Source organism: Puma concolor, chromosome C2 (assembly GCF_028749965.1).
Source record: "Puma concolor isolate L17-30 chromosome C2, mPumCon1.1.hap2, whole genome shotgun sequence".
In the NCBI taxonomy this organism is placed as follows: domain Eukaryota; kingdom Metazoa; phylum Chordata; class Mammalia; order Carnivora; family Felidae; genus Puma; species Puma concolor.
Genome location: NC_141675.1, coordinates 26,462,778 through 26,484,409, shown reverse-complemented (window position 1 = coordinate 26,484,409; position 21,632 = coordinate 26,462,778). Strand labels below are relative to the sequence as shown.

The following is a 21,632-nucleotide window of genomic DNA, read 5'->3' as shown; positions in this document are numbered from 1 at the left end:
CTCACACTTTCACAGAGTTGTTTTGAGGATAAAGTCAGATAATCCACTGTAGTACAATCATTAGTGCTCTGCCCAGGTCCTTTCGAATTCCTTTTTCCCATTTCTGGACACTGCTTTTTGGAGGACTTCTCTTCAGCTACTGGGGCTGCCTTGCCTACAGTATAGGAAAGCCTAGCTGAAGCATAATTTTTGTTCCTGAGTTCTCCTGTAGGATCAAACCAAAACTACCCTCTGTGGAACTTTTACCTGAAGTCACATCCTTCCTTTCTTTCCTCTGCCTCTCCATCCTGCACCCCCCACATCCTTACCAATAAATTGTGGGAGCTCTTCCACAATAAATAATGTATAGCCAAATCCTTGCCTCAGGCTCTGCTTCTGGGGAACACAATCTCTGACCCTTGTTCTATTGGGATGGATCTGCTCTAACAAACCTGAGATCAGATCCTAGTTCTGCCATCCAGTTATGTTACCTTTGGTCTCAGTTGCCGCGCATGAAAAATGCAACTAACAATACCAATTGCCTTACACATCTATATAAGAGTAAATACTATTTGCCCTACATAGCATACACTCCCTTATGTGTCTAACAAAGAATTGCCTTATGTATCTACCTGTCTGTCAGGTGAGCAATGTAAATAAGTTTGGCAAACTATATAGTACCCAAGCAGGATCAAATGGGTGAAAAATTTTAGCACTTCTTCTCATCTACCTATCTCATCTAGAAATCCCAAAATAATGAATAAGGAATGAAGGCTCTATCCTCTTATGGATTTTGATGAAAACCACTAACAAGTTTCTCTTCCTCTGCTCAAAGGTCTCTGCTTTCTGATAGAATTAAGTAATTAATTTGTAGAGGATTTCTGCAAGTTTATGCCCATCACCACCAACGGAAGTACAAAGCTAATGATAGTTACGTCATCACAAGTAATGAACACAATGCTTATCACCACGATGCTTATCACTTCTGAAGGACTGAGCACTGTGAGAAGCACTCGACTTGCACAATTTTACTTAAAGCTTGCAACAACTCTCTGAGGCAGGTCCTACCATCCTGGGAAGAAAATTTAGATTCCCAGAGATAAAGTAGCTTGTTCAAATGGACACAGTTAAAAAGTGGAGAACTGGAATTTGAACCCAGACCTTAGTTCTCCCTAAATTCATTCGCATAACCATTACATTATACCAACACGCTGGCAGTAAATTAAATAAGCTTCCTGGGGGATCTGCTGCCCCTCTCTCCTCCTCTGCCCTGCCCCCCATCCAGACAACATGGATAAGTTAATCTAGGCATAATAATATAATTCTGGGTACAAACATTCTTCCTTCAGAAATGGACTTACACTACATCTGTATATAGAACGAGCATCAGGCCCACAGGATTTATTTAAAAAGTTGCTAAGTCTCTGGTCAATGATTGGAGAGGAGCATAGAGCACAGATAGCTTAGTGAGACTGTAATGCTAAAATTCAACATGCACACATATGGGAAATAAGAAGGATGGCGGGAGAGATGAGTAAGAGATAAAGGTTTGAGCTCTGTGACTTCTAGATCAGAAATAAGAAGGGGAAATCCTCTGTACCTGGCAAGACGTAGCCGGCAGGTTGAGCTGCCTTTGCCAAAGTATCACAGAGCCGTTGCCGCAGCTTCTGAGCATGACTGCTCAGATCAGAGAAGTTAGGGACAAAGGAGGCAAACTTCTCCACCGGACTGCTCGCAATCTCCCTGAGCTCCGCCAAGACTGCATCTTTGACACCAACGGTATAAAGCAGGACGCCTGCCTTCTTCAATGCCTCCGCAGCTTCCGGCACGTGGTCCTCAGATGGGCTGCTGCTGATCACCACGGCCACCTGAGGCACACCCTGGCTGGCCCGACTCCCTGCTGTTTCCTGGAAGTGGTGATCTAGGAGGAACTGCAGGGCCAAGCCCATCTTGCGGCCCCCAGACTTAAATTGAAACCTTTGAATGTGTTTCAGCACATCGCTTTTGCGGTTGTAGGTGGAAAGGAGGAATCCAGAACGAGGTACGTCGCCGTACTGAGCCAGGCCCACGCGGATGGTCTCTCTGCTGACATTGAAGCCATTCACCATGATGTACAAGAAGTTCCGCACGTCACGGGCATGTTGGGGGTTGATGATGGTGTCCACCAGGAACACGACATCTCCCACAGAGGCGTCCCTGCAGACTGGGGAAGAGAGTCAATTCAAGATAAAACATCACAAAATTGCCAGCTCCTGGCTGTGAATATCTCTCTCCCCATTCATTGCCTTTACACCCCGGAGATCTGCCTGCACAGCTCTTTGACGATAGCTAATATGCACGGCTCAGGCACACCACCATCTTCCCTTGCTGCCTCATGGCTACCCTCGTTCACCTGCCAGCCTCTGTTCCATTTTAACAGACTCCTGACCCCTTCAGTGAGATCTCTGACCATGGCCCTCCACCCATCCCTTAAACTTAATAAAAGAAACCACCTTTCTACCAGCAGAGGATGCTGTTGGTACCTCACCTAGATCTCTGCTGGTGGGCACACCTATGCCCAGCTGCTTCAAGCACTACAGTTAACTGTTCCCCTCTGAGACTTTGTCTAGAGACCAGACCCTGGCTGAAAGGAACAGCCACATCTGAAGACACCTGGAAAGTTACACTGGCCAGGTGGCCAATGTTCAATCACATGGGGATACAAACACCTGGCCACCTTCCTTTAACTGAAATAATTCATGGTGCTATTTATGCTCTAGCATCTTCCATGGCTCAGGCCAAGGTTGCATTTTACCTGAGACTACATCCTTGCTCGGCTTATTCACCTCCAGCTTATCTCACTTCTCTCTTTCCCTTATAGGTTTCTCCCTCAAAATAACACATTCACCAAATCCCTGTCCCAGGCTCTGCTTCTAGAGACCCGAACTAAGATCAGCTTTCCAGCTTTGACCTCTGGCACTCCCTACCTACCACCATCCCCTTTTAGTTTGACTCATGGCATTACCATAAGTGTGGCTCTCATTTGTCCTTTGGCTCCCTGAATTCAAGTCTGCACTGTACAACTACTTTTCCCAAACCCAGCTGTAACCCTGGGAACCATGATCCCAGTGGTGGTCAGACAAGTGGTGATCCAGCTGGGCCCACCCTGGTCTCCAGTATGGAAGGGATCAGACACCAGGTGGCTGCAGGACTTGAGCAAAAAGCTAATCTTTCTGCTTCTCAGATTTCGTCTTCTCTACAATAAGGGTTTGACCAGATGACCTGGTTTCTTCCATCTCAAACATTACATTTCTGTGACAAGAAGTAAGTACACAGATTAAACACAGTGCTTGTGTGGACCAAAAAAAAAAGGAAGAGGTGATTATGATCTACTCATCAGTGACCAGCATGACTTCTCCCCCATACCTCGCAATGTGATTATCTGTGATGATGGTAGAAGAACACATGAATTAGTGATGAGAGAGAAGAGAAACAAAAGCAGAAACCACCTCAAGATGGTGTTAGTTTCAAGTGGCTGAAAAAGGGGGATGATGATCCCACACTGGTTAAACACATCTTATGTTTGGTTTTGTGCCAGGAAGAGGGTTTAAATACTGCCTTGGGCTGACCCTGCACTCTCTAGTTTGATCTCTCTGCCTTCTCCTTGTCTCTCTGCCTTATCACTTTGTTCTCCATGGTCCAGGCTCCTTAGCCTAAGTTCTCAACCTGCCACGTTCCCACTTGCTATTGCCTCCAACATACGATTCCATTGAGTTTCTTTCCACTGAGTTTCATTTCTTTTCCTTTCCCTCCCTCCCCTCCCCCTCCTGATAAATTCTCATAGAATCATGTTCTTTTATCTTGGTTTGTAATGCAACATTCATTAAAGTGTTTATTCAATTAATGCCAATCTCCCCAATTAGACTGTGGGCTTCATGAAAACACATACCATAACTTTTCTTTGTCCATCATTCGTGTGTAGCCTAGAATAATCACCCCAAAAATATTTAAGGAAATAAATACTTAGGAAGAGAAAAGGAGAGAGGGAGGGAGTAAAGGAAAAGGCGTCACTTACAAGAATGGAAATATTGAACGTTAATGAAACCAAATAAGGGAATCAGAAAATTTTAGAGTTACAAATAATCTTATGAGCTTATGCAATGAAATACTGTAGCCACCAGGTACGTGTGGCTGTTGAACACTTGGAATGTAGCTAGTACAAATGAGAAACTAGATTTAAAATCTTCTTGAATTTTAACTTATTTTAATTTAAATAGTCATATGTGGCTAGTGGCCACTGTATTGAAAAATGCGAGTAGAGAATAATGAGTCCAATTCATCCATCTCACAGATACGGAAAATGAGACCGAGAAAGGCAAAGTAACCCATGTAATCACTTCAAATGGTCAATATTAGAAACCAGGTCTCCTGACATCCAGTCCATACTCTGGACTGCCATAAAGATTAAGCAAAAAGCCCATATTATAGAAAGGCAAAGACCCTTTAAGAGTTTAAGCAGAGAAGAGCTCATGAAGGTTGGTGTACTCTAGGGACATTAAATCCATTTGTCACTTCTAGATTCCAGAGTCCCACCTCTCAAGAGTTTGCCTAATCTTGGTCGTAAAGCCAAGTGGAGTCATGATTTCCAAAAAGGCAGATAATAAATGAGCTTATGGCCTTTTGAGCTTTATTTCCCCTTAGCCCTCCAGAACGCACTCCTGTTGAGAGGAGAGTATTCAGTGAGTGCCCCAGGAAGGGCCAACTGGTTTGTCCCCCCTTAACAATTCTTTCAGAGGAGATCAAACACAGAGCGTGAAAGTATTTCCCTGATGATTCCAATCAGGAGAAACCTCACAGTTGTAGAATATTTCTTTTCAGACAAATTAAGTATTGGTTCCATCATGTGCACCTTGAGAGATATATTACATTTTCATACATTGTTGCTTTTCTTAGCCCCTCCACAAGTCCTTTGTTATTTTAGAAGGTGTTTGAAACATGAAAAGACTGACTGTCACAGCTTCTGTCCACAAGAGAGAGGATTCAGAGCTGGAGGGAAAATTTAGAGAGCTTCATGTATTTTTCCTAACAAATAACAGTCTGTGTAATTATATATAAATATTTAAGCTTCAAGATTGTCTCAGTGGGGCTTTAGGCTACTTAACCAATCTTCTCTTCATGAGACTTTCATCGTGAAAAGTCACAACAATCTGTTAAAATAACTGCAAAAAAAATTGCAAAGCTGTCACTAGTGTTCAGTGAAGCTATCCATCTTGTAACAACAATTACCTCTCAGAACAACTCTGCCCAAAGAGAGAAAGCAAAATGCAGAGTCAAGAGAATAGGCTTATATTTACAAAAGCATTTGACAGCCTGGTAATACATTCAGAATTAGAACATTTTTTCACATCTATTTTTTTTTGCCGTTTGAGGTTAAGCTTTGAAAACATCAAGTGCCCGCTGTTCACTAAAAGCTTCTAGGTTCTAAGCTCTACTGAAAAGAAGCATTTCCCTTTTGTTAATTATGAAGCTTCTGTAATATCTTCTTTTAGGATTATCACTACCGCTAGGTTCCCAGCAAGGTCATCGTTTTTGGCTTAGGGAATCCAATGCATTACCCATTCTCTGTGATTTGACGAGGCCAAAAGTAGCTGCAAGAAAGATGAACTCCCAAAACATCTTCCGAATCTCCATTCTAGATATATACCTAGGGGGGAAAAAAAAACTTCGTAATTAAAATTATGTCTTCATACATTTAAAATGAGTATACCATACCATATGTTAATTATATCTCAAAAAGTTGATTTATAAATAGTGTGTGTGTATACATACAAACGTATAGATAGATAGATAGATAGATAGATAGATAGATAGATATATCTCCATGTCTTTCCACAGACCAACAGAAACTTGATAAAAATAAAGGGATTGTTGCTACATTGTTTCAATTGTACAAAGAAGATGGCCTTGCTGACCCAACTCAGGAAGAATTTTGTAAACACCCAAAGCCTATACCTCAGACTTTACTGTTTCAAGTTGTCCAGATGCGGCTATAAAAGGATAAAGTATATAGGGCATGGGTTGGACTTCCATTTCACACACTGAATTCATTCAGTGGAACATAAACATTTCTGGATGATTTTGCTTGTATTTTTATACAAGCACTGGTTGACCTTATAAACATTCGTGGCATGCAGAAATATTCAAATATCGGAGGAGCACATCTGCCTGATGAATTCAGGCTAGCCAGAAAATGTTTTCTACATTGCCAGAAGGAGGAGAGCGTCAGTGTCCTCCCTTCAACTTGGACTCATTTCCAAAGGCCTCCATGAAAATGATCAAGTCCCCAATTCCATTCTATTTTTTGACTCAAAGCAAGGTCATGTGTTTAAAATTAAGAAAATCATGGCATTCACATTGAAGGAGATTTCACCTGGAACAAGGAATACCCCGCCTTTGTCTTCTTAGCCAGCTCCCCTCAGCATCCTCGAAGGTTAAAAGTAAGGATTCTTGAAGATAAACTGTCTGAGTTGGAATCCCAGACCCGCTACTTAATAGTTAATCTTGGGCAAGTTGCTTCACTGCCTGGCCCCTCTACCTCATAGCCTTGAAATCAGGAGTAAGTGACCTCATTGCTGCAAAATGCTTCACCTATACCTGGCACAGAGAAATCACTCTTTCAGTGCTTGTTAAGTGAAATAAGTCTCCTTGGATGCCCACAATGTGAAAGTGACAAAGTATGGCCCCCAACTTGAGACTCAGAATCTGTAGAAGCAGAGGAACACTAACACTCTGTAGTGCGCGTTCGTAAGGAAGTTATTTTGTTTTGTACGTTTTCATTTATATTTTTTATTTAACTTATTTAATTTTCACTCTCAATCACTGCCTTGTAAGTCACTATGCTAATATCTCTACGTTCCTCACCTCAAGCCTGGGAAAGGCCCTGCTTATCTTGTTCATGGAAATGGAGACACTGGGCCCCACAAAGGTTAAGTTGCATATTCCAGCCCCCTGGCCATGGACTGTCAGGTTCTATACCAGGTAACCCGACCCTGGGTGCAGTGCATGGCAGGAACTCAAACCCTTCAATGAAAATCGCTAAGCCCAGACTGTCACTCAACAACCCCCCCACCCCCCGCCTCCGCCCAGGGCCCAACTGATGTAAGATGAAGGGCGATTTGCCATGGGGTAAAAATGTGAGCTCAAGCCCTAAGTGTTAGCATCCACCAATTTGTCTTCAAAGACAACGGTTTTATGTACAAAACACTGTATTAGATGCTCCAGATAATAGAATTACAAACCTGCTTTCACGTTTAGAGAACTGAACAATTTGGGGAGAGAAATGTTACACACCGGAAACATGAAGAAATTTAGGAAAGTTTAAACACGTACTTTAAATATATCAAAGAGTTTCAGATAGAATCTCATTGGGCCTACATCACTTTGCAGTCTTGGGCCCTTTAAGTGGGACAGTGTGTAAAAATTATATCATGATGCCCAGAAATCCCAGCTACCCAGCAACTGAGGTCCTCTTTCCAGAAAGTGGAAGTGGAGCCATTCTGCTTCCCATAGGACATATTTCTACTATTCATGCTTAATTTACTCCTTAGAAAGGATTCAAGGATGTGAGACAAACACATCTATTTTATTATCTTATGCTAACAGAAAACACCGGGAGAAGCCTTGAACTCAAAAGAAGCCAGAAACCTTGATTCTCCTGTCAGCTTGACCATTGCCTTTGTGGACTTGAGCTATCCACTTCACCTTTGAAGGTTTATGTGCCGACTCTCAAGGGCTTGGTGCTGATTTGGAACACCTACTACATTTCCCATGATATTACAAACACTCCCCAGGGTATTGGTCTGGTAATTTTCCAATAAGTACAAGTGATATAATTGGACTTCCCTGTTCCTCAGTTTCTACATCAACCTCCCACTAATGCCTCCTCAAGGAGACTAAGTAATTTGAGGGAAGGCACTTTCAGACTGTAAATATCCTCTTCCCCAACAAACGTTCATCTCACGGCAAACAAATGAATGCATGATCATAAAGAATAGACTCTTCTGATGGATTAAGGACAGTGTAAGAGTAAAGAGCTTCAGAGTCTGAAAGTGCCAGGAAGAATGATCCAAAATAAATCGGATGCATGGGAGAGAAGTTAAGATGGCCGAGGAGTCAGGAGGCCCTAGGCTTGCCTCATCCCTCCAACACAGCTAGGTAAATATCGAAGCATTTTGAAACCCAAGAAATCCATCCAAGGACTGAGAGAGCAAAAATGTACAACTAGAGGTGAAAAAACTGCCACCTCACAGAAGGTAGGGGCTGCAGAGAGTTTATTTGGGGGAGAGAAGAGCTGTGGGTGCTGCGATGGGGAAGGAGCCCTAATTGGGCAGAGAGTGCGAGAGTGAGAGAGAAAGGAGAGAGGTAGAAAGAGTGAAAGCATGTGCAGGGAATTGCACAAGAAAAATCCTTCCCCAGAACTATGGACTGGGAAAGGGAGAGGGGCTGAATACCGCCAAGTTCTTCGAAAGAGCGAAGCACAGAGCTTGAAGTTTTGGAGGTCTGTGCCTTTGCCCAGGTCACACGTGGTGGGCTTAGCAGTGCTGCAGGGGGGAAAGAGGGCAGATACCCAGGAGCAGGCAGTGTGTTCTGAGGAGACCCCGGGTCACACAGAGAGGAACAAGTCCCTTGCTTGGGTACATTTTGGAGAGGTGGCATAGCCCCTATGGGGGGCAAAAGACTCCGTGGGCACCAATGAGCTGCCCCATTCGCTGGAATAGGAAGAGAGTCACTGGCTGAGGGCAGTGAGCCATGGTGCCAGCTTTCTGCTGCACTTTATCATAAACTCTGAAGTTCACGCAACTGAATTCTGGGGAAAGCCAGCACCCACCACAGCGCAGCGAGACCCTCCCCCAGAGGATCAGCATGGGTCAGCACTGCGCAGATGACTAAAATGTGCAGTTCTGAAACCCAGCCACGTGCCTGAGATAAAACACAGGAGTGCTGTGCCACCTGGCAGTGGGCAGCTCAGATGCAGGCAGAGTAAAGGTGGGGATCTGGCAGAAGCAGGGACACAAGAGAGGTGATTGCTTGCTCTTCTTGTGAGGGCTTCCAGAAGAGTGACAGGTGTGAGATCCCCACTCCGGGGACAAGAGAGTGGGGCCATGCCTCTCACCAGTCAGCACTAACCAACTTCAGTGGGTAAAACAGCGCCACCAAGTGGAGGCTGGAGCCACATACACAAGTCTCCTACCACCTCCCCTCTGCGCCCTGCAGGTGCCTCACCTCTAGAGCAAGTCTACCTGAGAATCAGCAAAGCAGGCCCCACCCCCAGAAGACTAGCACAAACCCCTCACATGCACCAAGTCTACTGATCATAGGGTACTATAAAGCTTCAGCTCTAGGGAAATATTGTTATTTTTTTCCTTACAAAAAGAAAAGGCAATTTATTTTATATGGAACATACCTCAACATCATAAGGCAATATATGAAAGACCCACAGCTAATATCATTCTCAATGGGGAAAAAACTGAGAGCCTTTCTCCTACAGGCAGGAACAAAACAGCGATGGCCACTCTCACCATTACTATTTAACATAGTACTGGAAGTCATAGCTTCAGCAATCAGACAACAACAACAACAAAAAATAAAAGGCATCCAAATCAGCAAGGAAGAAGTCAAACTTTCACTATTTGCAGATGACATGATACTCCATGTAGAAAACCTGAAAGACTCCAGCAAAAAATTGCTAGAATTAATACATGAATTCAGCAAAGTTGCAGGATATAAAATCAATGTACAAAAATCAGTTGCATCTCTATACACCGATAATGAAGCAACAGAAAAAAAAATCAAGGGTTCAATCCCATTTACAACTGTACCAAAAAGAGTAAGATACCCAGCAATAAACCTAACCAAAGAGGTAAGTAATCTGTACTCTGAAAACTATAGAACACTTATGAAAGAAACTGAAGAGGACACAAAACAATGGAAAAACATTCCATGCTCATGGATTGAAAGAACAAACATTGTTAAAATGTCTATACTACCCAAAGCAATCTCCACATTTAATGCAATCCCTATCAAAACACCACCATTTTTCACAGAGCTAGAACAAACAACCCTAACATTTGTATGGAACCTCAAAGACCCTAAATAGCCAAAGCAATCCTGACAAAGAAAAGCAGAGCTGGAATCATCATGATTCTGGACTTCAGGCTATATTACAAAGCTGTAGTCATCAAGACGGTATGATACTGGCACAAAAACAGACACATAGATCAAGGGAACAAAATAGAAAATCCAGAAATGGCCCCATACTATATGGTCAACTAATCTCAACAAAGTAGGAAAGAACATCCAATCAAAAAACAGACAGCCTATTCAACAACTAGTATTGGGAAAACTGGACAGCAACATGTTAGAATGAAACTGGACCACTTTCTTACCCCATACACAAAAATAAATTCAAAATGGATAAAAGACTTAAATGTGAGACAGGAAATCATCAAAATCCTAGAGGAGAACGCAGGCCACAACCTCTTTGACCTTGACCAGAGCAACTTCTTACTAGACACATCACCGGAGGCAAGGAAAACAAAAGCAAAAATAAACTATTGGGACTTAAAGATAAATAGCTTCTGCACAGTGAAGGAAACAATCAGCAAATCTAAAAGGGAGTCTATGGAATGGGAGAAGATATTTGCAAATGACATATATGAAGTGTTAGTATCCAAAATCTATAAAGAACTTATCAAACTCAACATCCAAAAAACAAATAATCCAGTGAAGAAATGTACAGAAGGCATACATAGAAACTTTTCCAAAGAAGACATCCAGATGGCTAATAGACACATGAAAAGATGCTCAACATCACTCACCATCAGGGAAATACAAATCAAAACCACGATAAGATACCATCTCACACTTGTCCGGTTGGCTAAAATTAACACAAGAAACAACAGGTGTTGGTGAGGATGTGGAGAAAGGGGAAGCCTCTACCACTGTTGTGGGAATGCAAACTGGTGCAGCCACTCTAGAGAATAGTATGGAGGTTCCTCAAAAAGTTAAATTTAGGGGCGCCTGGGTGGCGCAGTCGGTTAAGCGTCCGACTTCAGCCAAGTCACGATCTCGCGGTCCGTGAGTTCGAGCCCCGCGTCAGGCTCTGGGCTGATGGCTCAGAGCCTGGAGCCTGTTTCCGATTCTGTGTCTCCCTCTCTCTCTGACCCTCCCCCGTTCATGCTCTGTCTCTCTCTGTCCCAAAAATAAATAAACGTTGAAAAAAAAATTAAAAAAAAATAAAAATAAAAAAAAAGTTAAATTTAGAACTACCAGCAATTGCACTACTAGGTATTTACCCAAAGGATACAAACATACAGATTCGAAGTGGTAGAGATACCCCACCGTTTATAGAAGCATTCTCAACAATAGCCAAACTATGGAAAGAGCTCAAATATCCATCAACTGATGAATGGAAAAAGATGTGGGGTGTGTGTGTGTGTGCGCGCGTGCGCACACACACACACTCCATTTCACAATGGAATATTACTCAGCCATCAAAAAGAATGAAGTCTTGGGGCATCTGGGCAGTTCAGTCAGTTAAGTACTGGACTCTTGATCTCAGCTCAGGTCATGATCTCACAATTAATGAGATGGAGCCCCACATTGGGTCTGTGCTGACAGCACAGAGTCTGCTTGGGATTCTCTCTCCCCTTCTCTGTGCCCCTTCCCCACTCATGCTCTCTCTTTCTCTCTCCAAAATAAATAAACATTAAAAGATTAAGAAAAAAAAGGAATGAAATCTTGCCATTTGCAATGACATGGATGGAGCTAAAGTGTATTATGCTAAGGAAAGTTAATCGGTCAGAGAAAGACAAGTACCCCATGATTTCACCCATTTGTAAAATTTAAGAAACAAAACAGATGAACGTAGGGGAAGGTGGAAAAGAGAGAGAGGGAAACAAACCATAAGACTGTTAACAATAGAAAAAAAATTGAAGGTTGATGAAGGGAGGTGGGTAGGGGATGGACTAAATGAGTAATGGGTATTAAGGAGGGCACTTGTGTTTAATAGGGGGTGTTATAGTAAGTGATGAATCACTAGATTCTACACTTGAAAACAATATTACACTGTATGTTATCTAACTAGAATTGAAATAAAAATTTGAAAAGAAAAAAATAAGATAAAAAGGCATTGCTCATACATACACAAAACAAAAAAGAAAATAAATTCAGATATTATGATTATTGCTATTGTTACAATAAAATACAATACTGTAATTTTTAACTCTTAATGAAATTAGAGGAAGTAGAAAACCTTCAAGTAGGGTACCTACATTTTCATATTCTGCTATGTCCTAATTATTAGTATTAATGCAATTAATCACAAAAAATGAGAAGTATTTTTAGTTAGTTGTAAATAAAGTACCAGAGCTGTTTATGGAAATACAATGGGAAAGTCAGAAGTTTCTAAACATTTGCAGCTGTGCATATTTGTATTTACATTAATGAAGAGAAAAATGTCTGTAGCTTAAGGACTTAATACCTGTATTATATATACTATTTCCTGACGATGTTTCTATCTAATTAAGCTGCTGGAGGGGTTTTGCATTGAACATGTAGGGTCCGTTGTGAAGGCAAAAACAAAAAACAAAAAGACAAAAAACCAAAAATAAACCCAAAGCGACTAAGTGGCATGCAATTGGGTAGGTCTAGCATAGAATGATACTGATTCTTTCTGAAAATAATTCTAATGGGTGTGGAGAAGAGAGATACTTCTCACAAAGTATGCTGAAAGAAGTTAAATAGTTAAATAGTCAACTAGAACAATCTATTTTTTATGTTTATTTATTTTATTTTGAAAGAAAGAGTGAGTGGGGCCCCTGGGTGGCTCAGTCGGTTAAGCGTCCGACTTCAACTCAGGTCACGATCCCGCGGTCCGTGAGTTCGAGTCCCGTGTCGGGCTCTCGGCTGATGGCTCAGAGCCTGGAGCCTGCTTCGGATTCTGTGTCTCCCTCTCTCTCTCTGCCCCTCCCCCGTTCATGCTCTGTCTCTGTCTCAAAAATAAATAAACGTTAAAAAAATTTTTTAAAAAAATAAAAAAGAAAGAAAGAGTGAGCAAGGAGGAGGGGCAGAGAGAGAGGGAGAGAGAAAGAATCCCTAGCGGGCTCCACACTGTCAGCATGTGGAACCTGATGCAGGCCTCAAACTCAAGAACCTGTGAGATCATGACTTAAGCTGAAACCAAGAGTCAGACAATTCACTGACTGAGCCACTCAGGTGACCCTAGAACAATCTATTTTTTTTTTTTTAAGATTAATCCATTCAATTAAAATTACCTTGCAACCAACCACTATAGTAATAATTGATTCAGGGAAGAATCACCAAATGAAGCTAAAACCATCGGGTAGAAGCATGTTGGGGAACAAGGTTTTAACACAAATTTCAAAATATCTCCTAACAAATACCTTCTAGGTTATAAAGGGTAAAAAAGTATGTTTACAAAAGAGAAACATGGTGGACATGATTTGACCAACAATGTTGGGATAAACCACCATCACATACTTCCTGAACTGATGTATGAGAAAACTCTACATCACTTATATGGTAGTTCTCCTCCAAATCCAAGACTTAAATCTGATAAACAGTCAAACCAAAACTTGAAGATGGTCTAAGAAACAACTGGCTTGTGCTGCTCAAATATATTTATTTTTATTTATTTTTTTGTTTTGTTTTGTTTTAGAGAGAAAGAGAGGAAGCATGAGTGGGAGAGAGAGAGGGACGGAGGGAGAGAGAATTTTAACCAGGCTCCCCACTCAACACAGAGCCCGATGTGGGGCTCCATACCATGACCCTGGGATCATGACCAGAGCCAAAATCAAGAGTGGGATGCTCCATCCACTCAGTCACCCAGGCGCCCCCAAAATAGTAATGTCATGAAAAACAAAGAAAAGCTGAGAAACCAACTGAGGTTAAAACAGTCTAAAGAGACATGAAAACTAAAAGCAATGCATGATCATGGATTGGGGGGAAAAAACGGCTATAAAGAACATAAAGTGAGATAATAGGTAAAAATTAAACATGGACCGAATATAATAATTCTGTATCAGTGTTACATTTCCTGAGTTTGATCATTGTGTTGTAGTCATGTAAGAGAATGCCCTTGTTATTAAGAAATATACATAATATGAAGCACAGGGTCTTGGGGTCACCAACTTACTCTCAAATGTTCAGCAGAATTATAATAATTCATAAAGAAACAACATATGGTGAGAATCTTATAACTTTTCATTGAGTGTTTATTGTTTACCACATAATATGTCAGGCAAATTAAAGAAATAGTTCTTTTCCTGGGAGGACTTGGAACCCTAGGGGAGAGGAAGAAATGGATGAATTGTAATATTGTGGGATGAGCAAAATTATATCGAAATCTGTACAAGGTGTTGAGGAACACAGTGGGTGAGCATCCCTCTGCACTTGGTAAAGGCTTCAAAGAGCAGATGATGCTGGAGTTGAGACTTAAAGAAGGAGTAGAAATGTACAAGTGAGCAAGTGGAGAAAGGGAATTCCAGACATGGAACAGCATGAGCAAGGACTCAGAAGAGGTATTGGACACCCCAGGTAGAGCTCATCCAAGGCCTTGCGAGCTAAGGTTTTTGACCACAGGAGACCTGGTTAAGCCTTCTTGGAGCTCATACCCCCTTGCTGCACAGGCTCTGAGGGCATGCATCTAATAGAAACCTTTGGCTTTCTGAAATGCATGAACTCAGAAGGTGGGATATAAGAGGGGATCCGGGTAGAATTTCTCGGTTTTCATCCATAAACTGCCTTAACTTCATTTAATTAAACCAGCAGTGTTTTATATACAAGTCTCCCTCAAGGTTTCTATTCTTCCTCTATGGGTCCCTCAAAAATGAAATGAAAAGATGCCATCTCTAACGTTCTATGCCACTGGTTCTTAGCCTGAGCATTGAGTCAGAATCACCCAGAGGACCTGTTAAAACCTAGCTTCCTGGACCCCATCTCCAGAGTTTCTGATGTAATAAGTCTGAGTGGTGAGAATTTGCATGCTGAGTGGAATCAAGGGACCACACTTTGAAGACCATTCTTCCATGCATTTAGCATGCAGTGGTTCCCAACCAGGCAGATGTCTGCTCCATTGACTTTCAACAGCATCTCTAGCTCCACAGGGAAGAAAACAAGTGTCTCTTATCAACTACGTGGGGAAAGGGAAGAAACGATCAATTTAAAATGTTTTCTTTATATATACATGACTGAGAGGTAAGCAGAGGCTTCAAAATATTTAGATGAAAGATCCAATGCAAATGTGAAAAATTAATTTAACGCATTTTTCAATTTGCCTTCTAATTATACTCTATTCCCAGAAATAATGAAGAGCTATGTCCTTTCTTTTTTTTCCAAATTTTTCTGGTCATTTAAACAGGATTCTTTCAGGCAGTGTATACTTGGCTTTCTTACAAGATAGTCTTGGAGTATACCACATCTGGGCAAGAGGAAGCTCCAGGAGGCAAACAATTGGGGGACATGAACAGATTCTTCTGTACACATCACATTAGAATTCACACGGCATGTTTAACAGTTAAGAAAAACTAAAGGTTAGCCTTAACCTATTTCATAAACATTAACATTTGCTTCTGTGCCCATTCACAAATCTTATGACGGCTTGGATATATACACAACTTTGTTGTAAAATATTTGAGGGAGGCTGTGTCAAACATTTCAATGACAATTAATGTGTTATTAGGCTCAAAAAAGAAAAAAACCATAACAAGATGCAGAATCTTGGAGCGTTGCTCCAGGGAGGGATAAGGATGACAATGTCAGAGTTCAGCAGGGCCCTGACACTCCCATCAGCTGCAATAATTTCAAGATCAGCACACAATTTGTGAGGTATTTAAAATTTTGGAAGTGAATAGCATCCCAGCTTTGGGGCAGTTTTTCTCTATCTTAGGCCCTTTTCATATCCTGATTCACCTAGTTTCCCAAAGTGCCTGGTTCATACATCACCTACACCATTTGCCGTATGTATTGCTGTCGATCATTTATCTACCCCACTGGGCTGTGAACACACAGAGAGAAGAGTCTCGGCCCAAGAAATCTTTGTAGTGCTGGCTACATTGTTGAAACGAATAAATCTTTCCCTTTTATGATCATTATTTAACGTTTGAACAAACTGCTGAACGATTTAATCCAAGGAAAAAGAATATTCAAACTCTTACAACTGACGTGTAACTTATAAATTCCACCACCCCAGCGTTTCATGAGCTTGGTTTTGCCAGAGAGATGGGGATAACTACCCTGTCTTTCTCAAGTATTTCATTCAGGAAGAATGCCTGCAATCCGCTAAGCAGATCAGGCCCCTCCAAAGACGGTGGGCAGGTCACCGCACTCTGCTACTCCCTACTTCCTGTCACCAGGAAATGTAGGAAGAGCAGGTCATGATAGTGAATAAGGGCAAGATGGCCCTCTGCAATTGTCTGGTTTGGCCTCATATACCCTATCCATTATTTATTTCATGTCCTTTAAAAGGTTGCTTCAGAATCTGTAAAGCAAGCACAGTATGGAGCAATAAAAAATTGCATAGAACTTGACTTTGAATGTTCTGGTTCAAGTTTCAACCCTGCCACGTCCTTGTTATGCAGCTTCTTGGAAGTCTCTTGAACTCACTAAGACTCAGTCCTGGCAGCATAAACTGTGCCTTCACCCAGTTATTGACAGGGTTATTGTGGGCACAGCATAAGCTAATGGGGGGTAGCAAAAACTTTGTAGAAAGCTAGAAAACTTCAGAGGTTACTATCACTTTTGTCAAGCAATAATCTATAAAACAAAAGTCCAAAAATTTAATACTTTGTCGCCTTAGAACCAAGCCTCAGAATTTTTATTCCAAGAGAAATGCATTGCTTGAACCAAAAGAGTCCTGGCTACATTTTCACTTCATTATGTCTAGGAAATAATCACACTATGATGAAAGTGAGATTTTGGATAGTAACAGACATTTGACAGTAGTGAGGGAAGATTCCCTAAGTCAGAGAAGTGGAATACCAGGTGTGACAGCAAGCTGGTGGTCACCTGGATGAGATAAGCTCTTTGTTTTTGGGTTTTTTTTTTTTTTAATGAAATTTATCGTCAAATTGGTTTCCATACAACACCCAGTGCTCATCCCAAAAAATGCCCTCTTCAATACCCATCACCCACCCTCCCCTCCCTCCCACCCCCCATCAACCTTCAGTTTGTTCTCAGTTTTTAAGGGTCTCTTATGTTTGGCTCTCTCCCAATCTACCCTCTTTTTTTTTTTCCTTCCCCTCCCCCATGGGTTTCTGTTAAGTTTCTCAGGATCCACATAAGAGTGAAAACATATGGTATCTGTCTTTCTCTGTATGGCTTATTTCACTAAGCTCTTTGAAACCTTATGTTACGAAACCTTAGCTGTCCATGTTCTTTGAGCTTAATCTTTTACTGTTGTTTCCAGGGCTTTAGCTTAAAATAACTTAAGGGCCATTGAACTTCTCTTTGTATCTTTTTTGAGTTTCTGAAGTAGTGTATAATAAAATGTTTAAAGACAAACTGAAAGAATATCCACTAAATGCAGTGACACAAACTTACCTGATCCTCAGAAAGTTTGCAATATTTCTTAGAGATTCCAAGATGCCCTGACCAGGCTACAAATCTTTCTGAAGTTTATAGAATTATAAGTCAGTGTGGTTTTCCAAGTCTATCAGACTTTGATGATTCTGAATGTCATTATTCCTTCCCTTTACCTGGAAGGCTGCATACTACTCCTTGGCCCGGGACACATGTGCATGCATGCGCGTGCGCGCACACACACACACACACACACACACACACACGGCAGGCTCTATTCACCTTTCAAAACCCAGCTCAGGTGTCACCTTCCTAACTCAAGCTTGATGGCAAATCACTCCCTGTTCTGTTCTTCCTCTGAAGTCTGTACATTTATTTCAATGAATTCTTTGGGATTTGTTAGGACTGTGTCTTTACTATTAATATATGCTCAGCACCTAGAACAGTTCCTATCTCTGCTCTCTTTTTTCTTTCTCTCTCCCTTCCTTCCTTCTTCCCTCCCTCTGTTCATTTCTCTCAGTTCATGGCAACTGCAACCTTCTCACAGCATGGACCCAAAGCCACGGAGCTATCATTAACTCCTCTCTCACACACACCCCCTACATCCAACCTGCCAGGAAATCATGCTGGATCAACCTTTAAAGCTGTTTACACAGAAACTGATGCTCTTGTCATTTCTACTAACAGGCTGATTCAAGCCTCTCTTGCTTGATTACTACAGCAACCTCCACGGCTCTCCCTACTTCTAACCTTTCCCTCCGAAGTCTATTCTCAAAATATAACCAGAGAAATCCTTTTAAAACCTAGGTGACCTCTGCTCAGAGCCTTTCAATGGCTTCCTGTTTCATTCAGAGTAAAAAAACAAAATAGACTACAAGCTCCTATATAAACTGGCCCCCAGTTTTCTCCGACTCATTTCTCACCCTGGCACATTGGACTCGGATCACTTTGGCCTACTGGCTGTTCTTCAAATAAGCCAGTTATACTCACTGCCTAGGGTTTTTGTACATACTGTTTATTGTTTCCTCCATCCGGAATGCTCTTCCCCTCCTACCCCCATTTACTCACAAATATCCCTATATACCCACACACATCTACACATACCCACATATATCTACATATATCCACATATATCCACGTATCTCCTAAATATCCACTTACATCCACATATATCCATATATATTCCCACAGGTATCCATATATCTACATACTTTCCCATATGTTCCCATGTAACATTATATATCCCCATATATCCACTCATATCTATACATATCTACACATATATCCACATGGCTGATTCCCTTGCTTCCCTCAAGTCTTTGCTCAGGTATCACCTTCTCAGTGCAGTCCATCTTAGCCATTCTACTTAAAATTGCAACCTACCCTTGTTGTCCCGGCACACCCAAGCCCCCTTACCCTGCTCTGCTTTTCCTCTTTTCCTATCACCTTCTAACAGGCTATGTAATATTCATCATGGTTTTTATCAATTACCTGTAATCATGCCGCACCTTCACCTAGAATAGAAGCACTACGAGGAATCTTGTTTTCCATGACATATCCCCAGTGCCTGACATATAATAGGTGCTCAAAAAAGATTCATTGCATAAATTCATTTGTTCAGAAAAAGAATGATTTCCTGTTCTTAAGACAGAATGTTCTAAACAAAGATTTAGAGGCATTCTTGGGAAGATTGGTGCTCCCTAGGCTATTCTTTTTTGGTAAATGGAGGACTCAAAGCCAATTGGGTTCACTTTTATATTTTAATTATAATTCTATTTTTACTTCATTTGTATTAAAAATATAATCAGAACAAATAGCATAAAACTAAACATTTGGCAAATTTGTAGAATAAGTAAAACCAGACCACAGGTGTAGTATTGGAAGGGTCTTGGTTTAAGACCTTTGAGGAAACCAAAATGGAGCCAGTCTGCAACTACGACTGTGCCCAAGGAGGCAGGAGAGAGACGCAGCCAGAGGTGAACCTTTAAAAACTCACAGTCACAAAAATCCACTTATACAGTGAGTTGCTCAAACATAAAGACACAAGATTAGGTTGGAATGTTTGGGCAAAACAATTTCCTATAGGATCTTTTTAAAAGGACTCATGGTGCTTTTATTTCAGACCAAAATATCAGGTAGATAATATTCATTATTTCACTTTCTAGCAGCTCTGTAAGGGACCATATTTACTGTTTCTGCAAAAATGTAGACAGGGCTTCATTGTTCTTGGTCAGTGATGGAATAAATGCATCCACAGACCTCTCGAGGCCTATTCCTATGAGCCAGAAACTATCAGACAAAATTATGTGATGGCAGACTACTTTCAAAGGCCTGTGGCATGCACACTCTGGGTTGAAATAAAAAGGACCATCCTACATTTGCAATTCCCTGGGCTTATTTCGTAGCCTCTGAAGATCAATACAAAAGAGAACAAAAAGGTGCTAGATTTTTCTCCTGTACTCCTGTGGAATAATTCTCAGTCAATATGTGATTCTTCCACCCCACAGAAGTCATCCTGAATAGTTGTCACCATCACTAAATTCAGTGAATTTAAATGTGTAGGTATCAACCCCAGTGACCAAAAAATTATACATAAAATCTGAACCTGATCAATTTCACATTCACCTTTCTTGAAGTTCTTTATAAAAATAATCATTTTCTTCAGCTCTAGTAAATGATATGCATGCTGATGTCCTTAGGGAGTTTACTGATGTTTCTAATTTAAAATGCATTTAAAAATAAGGTAGAGTAACACATGGCCAGAGGGATGATGTGAAAAAACAACGATATTAAAATGTTCATAGTGAATCTAAGTGGTGAGTATACATGTATTCCCTGTGGATCCTTTAACTTTTGCTGTATGTTTGAAATTTTTTATTAAAAATGTAAATAACCATCTCACTTGTTTCTTAAAACTGTGTATGGTGGTCAAATGAAAAGAAACCTAGTAGTGGAGTTACAGGCATCCTGGCAAACTAGATGGAAGAAAACTTTATTTCCAACTCAAAATTGCACCTGGCATTGTTTTGAGAGAGTCATTTTTACCTAAGTTTTATATCTCTACTAAGCCTGTTTATTCCCCGATTCTTTAGTGTTTTCTTCTTCCCTTCGCCTTATGATTCTAATACTAATCTCCATGTTTAAATTCTCCCAAAGATTTGCATCAGTGAAATAATTCATGAGACATCTGTGAGTCCCCATACATTGGTTTCCCCTTTCCACACAGATGGTAAATTCTGGACCCCATCTTAAAACATTTCACATTTTCCTGCTCCATAAAAGTTCAGAGTTACACGTCTCGTTCTGCCACAGTGTGAACCTTGAAAGTTACTCTTTCTCTGTGTGTCTAACAGAGATACCTTTTGGGTTTTTTCCTCTGTGTCTTTGTCCCTGTCTCAATTTCTCTCCATCTCTTTGCTATGCAAGATCTCTCTTTCAGTCTCTATCACTTTCTCCTCTGTTGGTCTATCATTGAGTCCCTGTCTCTCTCTGCCTGGAAGTGAAAGAGAAGCAGTGTATTTGCAAAAACACATAGAAACAAACTAGAGTTCCCATCTACCAAACTCTCCCAGGGAAAAGGAATTTCCTCCTACCTGGCAAAACCTTTGCAACTTGTTCTTTTAATTCCTCCTTCTTGTCTTCATCCCTTAAGAAGCTGTTTGAGCCTTGGGAATTCCCTAGAGCACAGGAAGCCTCAAGGGTACAAAGACACACCAGCTTTTCCGGTATTTAATACTCTCCTGGGGGAAAGGGAATGGGGGGGGTGAGGGGAGGAGCAAAAATGATGTTTATGATGACTGATGCATTGCTTGTTCTTATGCGTGCTTTATTGCCATTAAATCAAAAGGATCCTTCACTCTGTAAACACTGATCCTAAAAATGAATACAAAAAGTTCCCAGGGAGAGTATTCTCAAAAAATAGTAATAATAATATTTTTTAAATAATATAAATGAAACTAACCTTTTTCAAATTTAATTTAAAATTCCTAGAATAAAAATTAATCCTAATTATCCTTATTTCAATTATTTAGTCTCCGCCTGAAGTCTCTAGACTATGAGCCGCTTGAGAGCAGGAA

At 41.0% G+C, this 21,632-nt stretch overlaps 1 protein-coding gene across 1 annotated transcript in view; it reads right to left on the bottom strand.

The window, feature by feature from the left end:
• The window catches only part of LOC112850031 (collagen alpha-4(VI) chain-like), a 142,419-nt gene that overhangs the window by 103,828 nt on the left and 16,959 nt on the right, over positions 1 to 21,632 (bottom strand). Inside the window, 2 exon segments of the mRNA XM_086675638.1 lie at positions 1,580 to 2,182; positions 5,574 to 5,662. Of these exon segments, the coding sequence (XP_086531764.1) occupies positions 1,580 to 2,182; positions 5,574 to 5,662 (692 nt within the window).